Source organism: Pagrus major, chromosome 15 (genome assembly GCF_040436345.1).
Source record: "Pagrus major chromosome 15, Pma_NU_1.0".
NCBI classification, from domain to species: domain Eukaryota; kingdom Metazoa; phylum Chordata; class Actinopteri; order Spariformes; family Sparidae; genus Pagrus; species Pagrus major.
Window position 1 is genome coordinate 1 of NC_133229.1, and position 12,500 is coordinate 12,500.

Genomic DNA, 12,500 nt, shown 5'->3' on the forward strand with positions numbered 1-12,500 from the left:
ATGTATATATGTATATATATATATATATATATGTATATATGTATATATGTATATATATATATATGTATATATGTATATATATATATATGTATATATGTATATATATATATATGTATATATGTATATATGTATATATATATGTATATATGTATATATATATATATATATATGTATATATGTATATATATGTATATATATATATGTATATATATGTATATATATGTATATATGTATATGTATATATATGTATATATATGTATATATGTATATGTATATGTATATGTATGTATATATATATGTATGTATATATATATATGTATGTATATATATATATGTATGTATATATATATGTATATATATATATATATGTATATATATATGTATGTATATATGTATATATATGTGTATATATATATATATGTATATATATATATATATGTATCACTTAAGCTTAAAATGGATCTATAGCATCTATGTAGAGCCCAAAGTTCATAAGCTGTATTGTCATCCAGCAGTATACTCTCGTATCGTGTTCTGTCCTAGCAATGATTAGCAGCAGTGCACACTGGTTTTAAAAATCAGCTGCGTCCATATTGCCTCAAAAAGTTTTTAAAGCTAACTAAAGCTGCTGATGTCCTGTAGCACATTTAGCCTGGTGCTAATGCTTATCTGTTTCCTGTGCCAGGAGTCCTTCAACAATGTCAAACAGTGGCTACAGGAGATTGATCGCTATGCCAGTGAAAATGTCAACAAGCTATTGGTTGGAAACAAGTGTGACCTGACGACGAAGAAGGTGGTGGATTACACAACAGCAAAAGTAAGGCATCTGCTTTTTTAGTCCCACACACAGAAGCTGTTGCATATCAATGTCTTTATGCTTTTAACAGTTTTTCCACATTTCTCTGTGCTATATCCCATCTTCTGGCAGTAAGTCAATGTCTTTGCATTAGATTTGATTAGATGTTCTATTTAAGATGGCCTAAGATGGGTCACCCTTAAACCCCACTCAGATAGGCTGGTCTGTGTTGATGGTTGAGGGGGAGCTTCCTTCAGGAAGCCTAGGTGTGACCCAGAACCACAGCCCAGTTGTATCTATATATACACTGTGCCATAATGGGTAAGGGTTAAGGGAGTAAAACGATTAAAGTTAGGGCAGAAGAGTTTTTGACATGTGTTTTGGAGCAAAAACAGACTTTCACCTTTTATATTTACCTGAAGACCTTAGCAGCTTCAAGTGAACTGGTTTGAATAACTTGTCGACCAGTCTTTCTGCCTGCAGGGTCTCACTTAAAGGACCTAATTGCAATTTCCAGCCACCTGCTTCAGACAAATAGGGGGCAGTATTTCCCCACTTCTCAATGTTTAATTCAAACCCATTTCTGTTATTTATTTTATACATTTCATTTGTCTGTTTGCTAATTCATTGCTACAAGTTGTAAGGACAGAAGTAATTACTACTATGTATTTATTTACCCATATATTCACCATTCCCTAAGTTTCATTGTTGCACTCTTCTCTTATACGATTATTGCAAGAACATAAATATATAACACAAAAATTACATAAAATAATAAGGAAATACTATAATAAATACTATAGCAAGTTTGTATGTGTTAGGCTCACAAAGCTGTACAGTTTTGTGCAAACCTCATCATGGGATGTGCAGAAGTTCACAGTATAGAGCAGGGAAATTCAGTTAAAACATCTGTATATGGTCAACAAGGGACTGTCAAATTAAATGAAGTACAATTCTATATTTTTTTTCGAGGTTTTACATATATTTCAGCAATACTGTCCCTTTGCAAATTGTCACATTTCTGTAATCGAAGATGTTGATTATGTTAATCAGTTGCCCCAGCCCTAAATTAACAAACAATTTAAAGTATTTGCTTGAATCAGAAAATCTAAGTAAAATATGCTGTATTTTTACATATGTCACCACCGTCAAAATAATATTAAAAATGGAGCCCAAACACCTGTGGAACAAACTTCTGCATTTGACACCACCTGCTTCAGCCTTCAGGCTGTGGTCAGGAAGCACAAGGGAGAATCTTTACTGATCCAGGGTGAAATTGTGGCGAACTTCAGAACTTTAACCACCACATCACACTGAGCAGCTGGTAAACAAAACTCTTAACTCTAGAGAAGCGGTGGCATTGACTTTGTGAGGAGCTGTAGCTCATATTGAACATTAACTGTTACATTCATGGTTTACTGCTGTCCTGTCTCCACTCTAATGATCATCACAGCAGACGGTCCTATGCTGCAGATACATCATCTCTCTGTCCCTCTCTCTATCGCTGTCCTTCACACTTAGTACACACAACACACTGAAATCTTGACTGCACTACCCGCTTAACTTAGTTTTGTTCTGTATTGTGTTGATTAAGTCCACATGCCCCATGCGACCGCCAAGCCAACTTCTTTGTGTACCAGCTCCTTCTCATCTGCACACACCCCTGGTTTCCCTGTTATGTCTTGTAGTGTTTAATATCTTATAATTTGACGTTGCTTTGCACTAATATAAAAACTTGAGCCCCAACTGCACAAAAGGTGGCTAAAATCCTGTCCTCTGTCCTTTCTATAGGAGTTTGCAGACTCTCTGGGCATCCCCTTTTTGGAAACCAGTGCCAAGAACGCCACCAATGTGGAGCAGGCCTTCATGACCATGGCTGCTGAAATCAAGAAGAGGATGGGCCCTGGGGCCACAGCTGGAGGAGGGGAGAAGCCCAATGTGAAGCTGACCCCTGGCACTACTGTCAAACCTACATCAGGAGGATGCTGCTGAGAGAGAAATCACTTCCAGTTTGACACCCCGCCCTCTTACTCTGCAGGCCTGTCTCCCCCCACCCCCCAAACTCCACTGTGTCTCAGCAGCCCCACCACAAGCAGACAGGACAGGGAAGACATGCTTCACAACATGTCCATGTGAGAACAAGATGAAGTTGCCTGTATTTGTACTGTACATAATATAGCCGCACTACCAAAAACAAATAAAGCATCCTTCTTGTTATCCTGTCCTCTTATTGATGACAATTTCTAAAGATAGGTGATCATTCAACCTGGCCCCAACTCCCCATCAGCCCACCCTGTATCTCAGACCTCTCAGAGACTACTGTTTTATTTCAATGCAGGTTCATGAGAACTGTGTGTGTGTGTGTGTGTGTGTGTGTGTGTGTGTGTGTGTGTGTGTGTGTGTGTGAGTGTGAGTGTGTGTGAGTGTGAGTGTGTGTGAGAGTGAGTAGGTGAATGTGTGTTTCTCTGCATTCCTACGGTGGGGTTGGTAATTGAATCAGTTTCATTAAGGTTTCTGTTTGTATGGACATTCTCTGTTTCTCTTCTCCTTCAGTGATTATTTTGCTGTTTGTGTCAGCGTTTGTCTGTCAGTCTGTCCCCATTTGAAAGTTGTTGGGTTTTTTTTATTTCCCACGCACAGCAGTGTCTCACAGTCCAGCATCGAAAGTCTAGTGCAAAAGTATATGTACATAAACATTATGTATATATTATGTCAAATCTGATTTGCCAGTTCTGTAGTGTTCAATACGTTATTGGGTTTGTCTTGACTCTATCTCTGCATTAAATTTGTGGCTGAAGACAACTGTAAGTTTGTTGCTCAACATGTAACACTTCAACTGAAAATAAATATTGTACTACCAGACTGTATGAAATGGGAGGATCTGTCTGCCATTCTTGGTGAGATGTGTAGAAAACCTGTTGGAATTATTTATTCTATATTCATTTGGCATATCTACTGCCAGTTACATAGGGTCTGTTTGCAAATTGCTGTGTTATCTCAGTACAGAATTGCATATATAAAATACAGTGTTCTCTTGTTTTCGTAATAAAGGTAACTGAATTCAGTTTAAAAGGAACTCTGGGACCAGTGTTTGCTGTATAGATAAGAACGTTAGGACAGTGCTCAATTGTGCAGCTGTATATGAGGCCACAGGGGCCAGAGATGTGTGTATGCGGACATACAAGCCACTTATTAGCTAGTTAAGCTCAATCTTAAATTGCCAGAGTGTGACCCACTTTCTACTGAACACAAGTCAGCAGATTTCACAGGAAACCACAGGAAGTTCTAGCCTGCTGGTCAACATAACTGACTGCAAGAATAACCTTGAATCACTGGAGAGTCATCATTAGCAGAGAGGAAGCATCTGAGACAGCACTTCTCTAATGCATGACTTATTAAATGTTGCTACATCTGATAGGAGTATGACTCATGGGATTAGTAGGTGAGGTGCAAGCACTTTAGTTAGATCAGCACACCAGCCGGTTTACTTTAGTTAGAATTCTTAATCCCACGGGGAAATCATACAGAGTAGACACCATCTGTGTATTTGGATTGGTTGGGATGTACTATTTCCGCAGTTTAGAATTACGAGCACGAGCAAGGCAACTATTTTCATATAGCACACTTTGAGAAGTAAGCTCAATGTGCTTTACATTACATTACAGTACATGTGCACATGCCCACAAACACATGAATTGAACTAAGGCAGGGATGGAAAGTTAGAGGCGCTAGCTGGTAAACTGGTGTGTAGTGTTCACTACTTATTTCTGCTGCCTCCCAGGGGCCCAAATGTTATTGCAGGTCTAAGTTTAAAGCAGAACTCCACCAATTTTACACAGTGTGTTTGCAGGTCTTGGGGAGTCCTGCTGCACATGTGAAAAGCCTTTTGTGGCTCAAGATGAAGAAGCAAGCAATCTGATAAGTGATGTCACTCAGGGGCTAAAGTTGCATTGTGGGTAATGTATGTGACAGGATAGGACAGGCTTTGCCACTGTTTTTTCACATAATGGACACATTTTGTTTCACATTGAGTACAGAGGTTTTATTTTGAACTTTTAATGGATCTGAATACTTCATCCACCACTACTCTGTCACAGAACTCCACCCTGGATTTATCCACTCTACAGACTGTGGTCCTGAATCAGTATTTTTCTTTGTAAGGGGTCTCACACACCCTCACAACAGTTATTTTTTATGATGTGAATTTCAGATGTTGACATTTGATCACTTTCTCCAGAAGAACTTTGAAAACAATGTAAGAAAGACGGGATATAGAGCTAAGGATTCCTGCCCGACTTTATTGTCTCAATGTTGCCTTGAAAGACTCTATAGACTGTTTCTATTGAGACAAATGTATGATTTGTCATCCAGTGTGCCGCTCTCTCTCTTCTTCAAAGTCAATCTAGCTCATCCAGCAGTCGATCTTTCTCCCTCCCTGCAGTCAACTTCAACAAATGACTATCCAGTCAGATCAGGGCTACAGAATCAAAAAATAAACTTAAATATCATGTTTCATTTTTGCATTATGTAAGCAATATACTTGTGTGTGCCGCTTGTTATAAATATTCCGTTTAATTTTTTTTCAGTTGATGAATACATTTTTAAAACAAGTCCCCCAGCTACTTCAGTTGTTGAGGAGAATCAGGACCCAGAGGGCGCTAATCAACTTTGCTTCCAAACTGTCATGGTGTTCATTATGACTCTTTTTATTATGCATTTTTGATCCATGGAGGTTTTATATTTGTAAAACTTTCATTAAGCGATTTAAAAATCTGTGACGTCATCACAGTCTAAAAGTCTATCGGAACTTGCGGGAGCTGCCAGCGGGGAAACTCTAATGCACATATTCAATTGGCCGCATAGTTAGAAGTTATGGATAATAATGTTTTGCCTGTTATTGAGACAATTAAATAAAAATTCAATTGCTGGTTAGTAAGAGACCTATCTATCTATCTATCATGGCACAGCATTATTAAGTAAAGCTGAGGGGATGTCAAGAGCTTCTTATGTGTTCTCATCACTAGATGTCTCCAAATCCATATGTTCCAAGCTAGACAAAATCCTGTTCAATTTCTTATGGAAAAATAAGGCCCATAAAGTAATAAAAAACAAACAAACCGTTCTTTCCTACCTTGTAACTGAAGGGGGACTTAATGTTCTGACTTTTACAATATTTAACCAAATTATAAAAATCAACTGTATTAAAAGATTCCTTAAGAACCCAAATAGTTTAAAACTCCCTGTGACACTAGCTAACTTTCATCAACAAACTCTGTTATGTTGGGCTCTTCTGTACAAACACAATTACTCTCCTCACAATTGTATCCTATGCAACAATGCTTACATTTCATATAGAAACAAAACTCGATATTTACATAATTTGTTTGTTAATAACATAAATACTGTGAGCCAACTTTTGAATGTAAACAGTGAATTGTGTGGTTATGAGGCTTTTTTAGAGAAATAGTGTTAACATTTCTCAAGAATTTTGATATGGTTATCAAATCCCATACCCCTTAGTATAATGTATTTAGCACAAAACATACATCTTGATGAACTGATTACATGTGAATGCCCTGTTACTAGTTACTAGTAGTGGGGTTTCTATACTTGATAGAAAGTGCACTAATACTTTTATTAGAAATCATCTTGATCATATCACAACTCCCATATGTAAGTACATTTATTTAATTTAATTATTATTTTAGCTAAATATTACATTCATAAAATGAAATGGCTTGCCCTCCTGTCACACTTTTAAAGTTACAGATTTGATATCATAATTGACCTCCATTGAAAATTTAAATCTAAAAAAACAGAAATTGGCAAATACAATTAGACTACTTAGACATTTCAAATGTCCTTTTAGTTAGCAGACCTCTGAACTGTGTTTTGTTTTGTTTTGTTTGTCGATGTTTGGTTGTGCTGAGAATGGACTGGAGTTTTTAACTTGTATGGATTGTTTATGTGTGTTTGAAGTTCTTGAATAGAGAGAGAGAGAGAGAGAGAGAGAGAGAGAGAGAGAGAGAGAGAGAGAAAACAAAACAAAAAAACTAGGCGACCAATTCTCATTGGTTTGAATGGGAGCCATCTTTCCATTTGGTATCTAGTTCTTCTATATAAATCTATCAGAAGAATGCTGCAACGCTCAGAAATGTTTTGTGGACTACAAAACTGGACCTGACTTTCCATCAACATGGGGGGAGGAGATTATGACTGAATTTCCATTTTTGGGTGAACAGGTCCTTTAAGAGATTAACAGCACATTTATATGCATCGAATGCATTTTGGTTTATTCATGTGGTGCATTTGCTTCATTGCAATATCTGGCTAAAGATGAAAAACATGCCTTACAAACAAATCGTAGTTTAGGATTAGGATTTTCTTTGCAACTCTAATGAAATATGATGACCCGACCAAACACATACAAATATGGTAAAACCTTTACCGTCAACCTACATTCGCGGTAAATATCAGATTAGGTGTGGCACATATTTCTACTCCGAGGGGTGGCCGTTTTTTAAAAAATCGTTTTCTCTGTTCAAGAAATGCTCTGCAGTCGGTACATTTTTTATTTGCTTTAACTTTCAAAAGACTGCGACTTGTTTTCTAAATGTTGATGCTCGTATTTACTTCTACAATAATGCCGTATATGCACTCTAATCATACATCACCATGTTTCTTACGCAGTGGTTTCGTCCTAACTGGCGCGAAATGAGTAACACCGCCCACAGTCAATCTCCCAGCTGCGTCAAGTGAGCCGCATTCACGGAGGGAAACGGCCGACATAGAGTGATACTTCCTTCAAATAAAATGATGATGTCGACCTCCCAGACCGGCTCTCGAGCGTAACGTTCGTTTTAGCCGTTTTATTTTGAAAGGCATGTGTCGGCCGTACATGTGTCGTGTGTCGGTACTTACCGTCGAGTGGGACACACTGTGCTCGCTGCGAAGAACTAGTGTGGAGTTCAAACTAGTCTCACTGTCCACATCTGCAGTTTTAGATAAGACGATATTTTGGGATTTGTTGCGATATCTGCTGTCCTACATACTCAGAGATTACACCAATAACCACTAGCCAGCTAGTTTGACCAACCAACGTACTTTTTAGAGCCACATGTCTGTTTTAATAACGTGCCTTTGTAACGTTAACTCGTAACAAGTCAAACAAAAAATCCTTTACTATTCACTTTAACCAGTCACAGTACTCCTGTCGTTTGCTTCGCTGTTGACAACAATGAGCAGGTAAGTGAAACAACATTACACACATCACTGTAAAAAGAAACTGTAAGATTTCACTATTTGCAATAAGTTACAATTATCGACAATTATCTGTTACAGAATGGACCAGTATGATAACTAATATCTTAATTTCTATGTTTCATGTTTTATTCACCAACTTTACTGTAAATCTCTTCTGACACGGGCTAACAAATAGTGAAAGCCTTGTCCACAGCGAATCGTTGAATCTTCGCTTTACCCTGAAGTTGTCATATATTGTGTGATACTTCATACCCACCATGTGCTGTACATGTTTTCTGATTGTACAGTAACTCTGCTAGGTTTCACACGCTTTAGCTCTGAGTCATGTTGTTGCTAAGTGAATGCTTTACAGATCATAACAGCCATCTTTGAAGTTTGAAACGTGTGAATGCAGTTAGTCGAGCCTCCTGCAGAACCAGCGACAAAAGCTCACCCTCTGCTTTTCATTTGTACTCTTCCTCATGCTGACAGTGCGAAGGAAGAAACTCGAAGTGCCTCCCCTCACTGCCCCAAGCCGGACGAGTCTGAGGAGCCACTGGGCACAGCCATGGAGACTGAAGCTGCAAAGGGTCAGTCACAAAGGACCCCACTCCACGGCCCTCAGGGGCCCCCAGAGGAGCTTACTGGGGATTGTCTTGAGCTTATCCGAATTTGATTAATGTATTGGTGCTGTCATGTCATTTGAGGTTGAGATAGTGAGGGAATGATGACCAGGAACATGGCATGTCATATCTCATGAAAGTTGATCTTATTTGAAAATATACTACTGTTATAGGGCAAACAAAAAAAAGCAATCCTATCGCGATTATTTTGGGAAATGTTGTGCTTTTAATAAGATTCATCATCAGTGGGAATGATAATTGTCGTATCACAATCTTCATTTTGACTGAAATTATTAAAAATTGATGATTGTGTTACTTGACTATCACTTATTTCTTTACAGATGTCTGTGTGAAATCTGAGGATATGAAGTCTGAAGTGGTCATCACTAAGGCAATGGAAGAGGAAGAGAAGCAGCTGATGAAGGAAGGGGAGAGGAAAGAAAAGGAGATGATGGAAAAGGTGTGTTGCTTATTAATTCCTCAGAATTTGTGTGTTCGTCTGCCCTTTTCCTTCAAAAAATGTATTTGTAAAAAACTTTTGTAGGACAACATCTTCCTCAAATTTAGGCTTTGAAAAAGTGTAATTTCCTTATACAGAGTCACGTGGTATTTGTGCTAGTATAAAAATGTTCAATTGATATCCAGCCCTAATGTTTTCCAACAGTTATTATGTCATTAATGTATGATGTATGCTCACCACAAGGCTCGGGAATCATGGCAGAGGGATTCTCATGACATGCGCTTCAAGAGACTGCAGCATTTGCTTCAGAAGAGCAACATCTACTCTAAATTCCTGCTGACTAAAATGGAGCAACAACAAAATGAGGTACACTATGTGTGAACGCCACACATGAGACCGTAACTACCTGTGCTGTCTTTGCGATGGGCGATATGTTAAAATTTTCCAAATGGCCACCATCAGCCCACCAATCAGCAATTGCTGATATATTTGTGCAGGTGTGTGCCAGCACGTGCAGTGGGCAGGGAATACACCATCCTGCTGATCACACGCTTACACCGAGAGACGCTCGGTTGTTGTCCCTGTTTATATTATTATCATTAGCCTACGTGATTGCTGTGTGGTTTTTGTGGATCAAATATTTATTCTATTTGAATAAATGTACCTTTACCTTACCCTCTGACATTGGCAGTCTTTAATGTGAAAAGATAATTTCCCCTAAACATTACAGACCAAATTTTTAGGCTACACTTTTTAATAAATCAAAATAAATCTTCTTGAGATCTTTTTGAGCTGTCAGCTGTTTTGCCAAGACAGCTTTTATATAAACCAATAGGTTTATGTAGCAGTTTGGTTTAGTCACCATTGTTCATATGCTGAGTGTTTAACCTTGTAGGCTACAGCGTTTTTTTTCTCTCACCAGACAAGCGCGTCATCCCTGCGCTCCTCAGCGTGCAGGGATGAAGCGGTTTTCTGCCTGAAAATATGGATACGAAATGCTGCACGTCACATTTTTTGAGTGGTGCAGCTGCACTGCTCGTCAACTTCCTCCCATAATTTGCATAATTTTTTTCCCCCATAATTTAATTTAACAAAATAAAATGTCAAAAATAACCCTAACCCTAACCCAGCCGGCGATGGGTTGAGGCTATCGCTAATAGACGATGGATTCGTCCAATCGCCCAACCCTAATCACTACTAAAACTATTTCTGTCAACCATTTCAGGAGAAACTCAGGAAGGAGAAACTTGAAAAGAAAACCAAGAAGGTGAGGGAAGTTTTACTGATAGCACATTGTAGCTTAGTTTTAAAGTACTATCTGAACCTTATTCACTCACATATATATATATATATATATATATATATATATATATATATATATATACATATATATATATATATTCTTTTTACATGCAGAACGCAAATGGTGCAGAGCCTGAGAAAGGTCAGTACATATTGTAATATTTGCTTTGATTCTAAGTACAGCATGAAAAGCTGTTAATAAAGTTTGTCAATATTCCAGTAAATACTAACATTTACAAACAGTTTAAGTGATTATGGTAAACCCTGGTTGTGTAAGCTTCAAATCCAAAAGCGTAGTATGTGTATGTGTATATATGTATGTGTATGTGTGATGTTTTTGACTATTCCCTGTTGAAGTAGATAAGAAAAAGAGAAGGAGGGATGACGACTACAAAATAGCAGATGTCATGTCAAAAGAAGTAAGATCTTATTTGACCTTTTGTCTGTTCTGCAGATTGCTCATTTACTGCTATGCTCACATTTGTTCTGCTTGATTTTGTCTTCCAGGAAATAATGTCACAGTCTAAGAAAGCAAAGGTGGAGGAAGAGGTAACGGTTCACTTTATTTAGACTTTTTCTCTTCTGAGTAGATGACATGTGAAGACATTTTTAATAATCTAGAAGCTGGAATGGAGGAATGTTTGGACACTTTTGGATAGATTTTAAATTGGAAGTAGGTGTTACTCACTGGACGTATCACACCTGATAATACATGTGTGTCAAACATTTGATATAGGACGGGGCGCTGACCCAGAAGAAACTAGAAGCTGAGGATATTGAGAAGATGAGCGATTCTAACCAAGACATCAAGGACCGTCTGTCAGAGAGCGTGCGAGAAAATGCCAAGCATCTCCTGCATCCTCACAGGAAGGTGAACGGCCAGCCGGTCCCTGCCCAGCAGCCACAGCACTTCACTGGTGGGGTCATGAGGTGGTACCAGATCGAAGGCATCGAGTGGCTGAGGGTCAGTAGGACTTCACCTTCATGGGACTGTGGGGAGAGATTTGTTTTATTTGTTTGTTTGACAATGTGTCATTTGTTAGCCAATACAGCTCTTCAGAACCTTAACAGATTAAAAATTAAGTTGAGTTTCAAAGTTCATCTTGGCTTTTTAAAATAGGAGTTGACGGAATGGACTCACCTCAAGGTCCATTCAGTAGCTGTTCAAGATTTGATGGTGCAGTGTGATCTTCCATCAGCAGATGGAGTTATTGCAGATGTTTCCATTTTTTGTAAGCACTAAGAGAACGTCCATGTTGGCAGTTTCAAAGTTCAAAGAAGTTTGGCAGACATTAAGGCCATATACAGCCCATGATTTCTTTTTCACTGTGTATGTTGATGCACTTCTGTCTGCAGGAGAAAGCAGTTATTAGCAACTCCAGAAAGGTTGAACTTACTAGAGAGAGCAGGGATTCCCTCAGGAAATATTTTAGTTGATGTGGTGAGCCCCCCAGCTCCAGACACATTGCATGATCAGTATAGTAAGTAGGTACTGGCCTAAACACCAACCAAACTAAATATAGTGGTTACAGTTCAGTTATTGAATATCAGCTATAGATACTTCATTGTGTTCTGGAAAAGTGTCTGTTGGACGTTTTTTTTGTGGCCTTTTTATAGCTTTATTGATAGGACAGCTCAGAGATGACAGGAAACAGGACGAGAGAGGGGGGTGACACACAGCAAAGGGCTACAGGTCAGACTCGAACCCCGGGCCGCTGCAGCGTGGACAAAGCCTCTGTACATGGGACGCCCTACCAACTGAGCTAATGGGCGCCCTCTGTTGGAAGTTTTGCAAATTAGAAAATTTTAGTTATATAGTTTATAAAGATGACGATTAGAGTATAATGAATGCCCGGCGTTCTTCAGTGTTGAAGTTGCTGCTGAGTGTGTTGTTCCCTCTGTGCTGTCAGATGCTGTGGGAGAATGGCATCAATGGGATCCTGGCTGATGAGATGGGACTGGGAAAGACCATCCAGTGCATCGCTCACATTGCCATGATGATAGAAAAGAAGGTGATGGGCCCCTTCCTGGTGGTGGCCCCTCTTTCCACTCTGCCCAACTGGATCAGTGAATTCAA

General features: G+C 38.7%; 2 protein-coding genes across 3 annotated transcripts in view; both read left to right on the top strand.

The window, feature by feature from the left end:
• Positions 1-538: 538 nt before the first annotated feature.
• Positions 539-3,668, top strand: LOC141009769 (ras-related protein Rab-1A-like). Its single transcript, XM_073482467.1, has 2 exons — positions 539-817; positions 2,588-3,668. The coding sequence occupies exons 1-2, from the start codon at positions 632-634 to the stop codon at positions 2,786-2,788; spliced, it is 387 nt and encodes a 128-aa protein (XP_073338568.1). The 5' UTR covers positions 539-631; the 3' UTR covers positions 2,789-3,668.
• Positions 3,669-7,728: 4,060 nt separating this feature from the next.
• Positions 7,729-12,500, top strand: part of hells (helicase, lymphoid specific) — a 14,151-nt gene continuing 9,379 nt past the window's right edge. Inside the window, exons 1-10 of one of the 2 annotated variants that reach the window (XM_073482512.1) lie at positions 7,729-8,041; positions 8,531-8,628; positions 9,003-9,121; positions 9,365-9,487; positions 10,347-10,388; positions 10,538-10,565; positions 10,784-10,842; positions 10,931-10,972; positions 11,160-11,387; positions 12,334-12,500. The exon at positions 12,334-12,500 is cut by the window's right edge and continues 16 nt beyond it. In XM_073482512.1, coding sequence (XP_073338613.1) covers positions 8,034-8,041; positions 8,531-8,628; positions 9,003-9,121; positions 9,365-9,487; positions 10,347-10,388; positions 10,538-10,565; positions 10,784-10,842; positions 10,931-10,972; positions 11,160-11,387; positions 12,334-12,500 — 914 coding nt within the window. In that variant the 5' untranslated portion in view covers positions 7,729-8,033. Of the gene's footprint in view, positions 8,042-8,530; positions 8,629-9,002; positions 9,122-9,364; positions 9,488-10,346; positions 10,389-10,537; positions 10,566-10,780; positions 10,843-10,930; positions 10,973-11,159; positions 11,388-12,333 lie in introns of both variants that reach the window. The other variant, XM_073482511.1, reaches the window with a different exon arrangement.

Bases quoted from the DNA above. Each gene is read 5' to 3' on its own strand.
- LOC141009769 (XM_073482467.1), top strand. From the start codon at position 632: ATGTCCTGTAGCACATTTAGCCTGGTGCTAATGCTTATCTGTTTCCTG. The intron at 818-2,587 runs GTAAGGCATCTG...TCCTTTCTATAG, and splicing joins TGGATTACACAACAGCAAAA to GAGTTTGCAGACTCTCTGGG.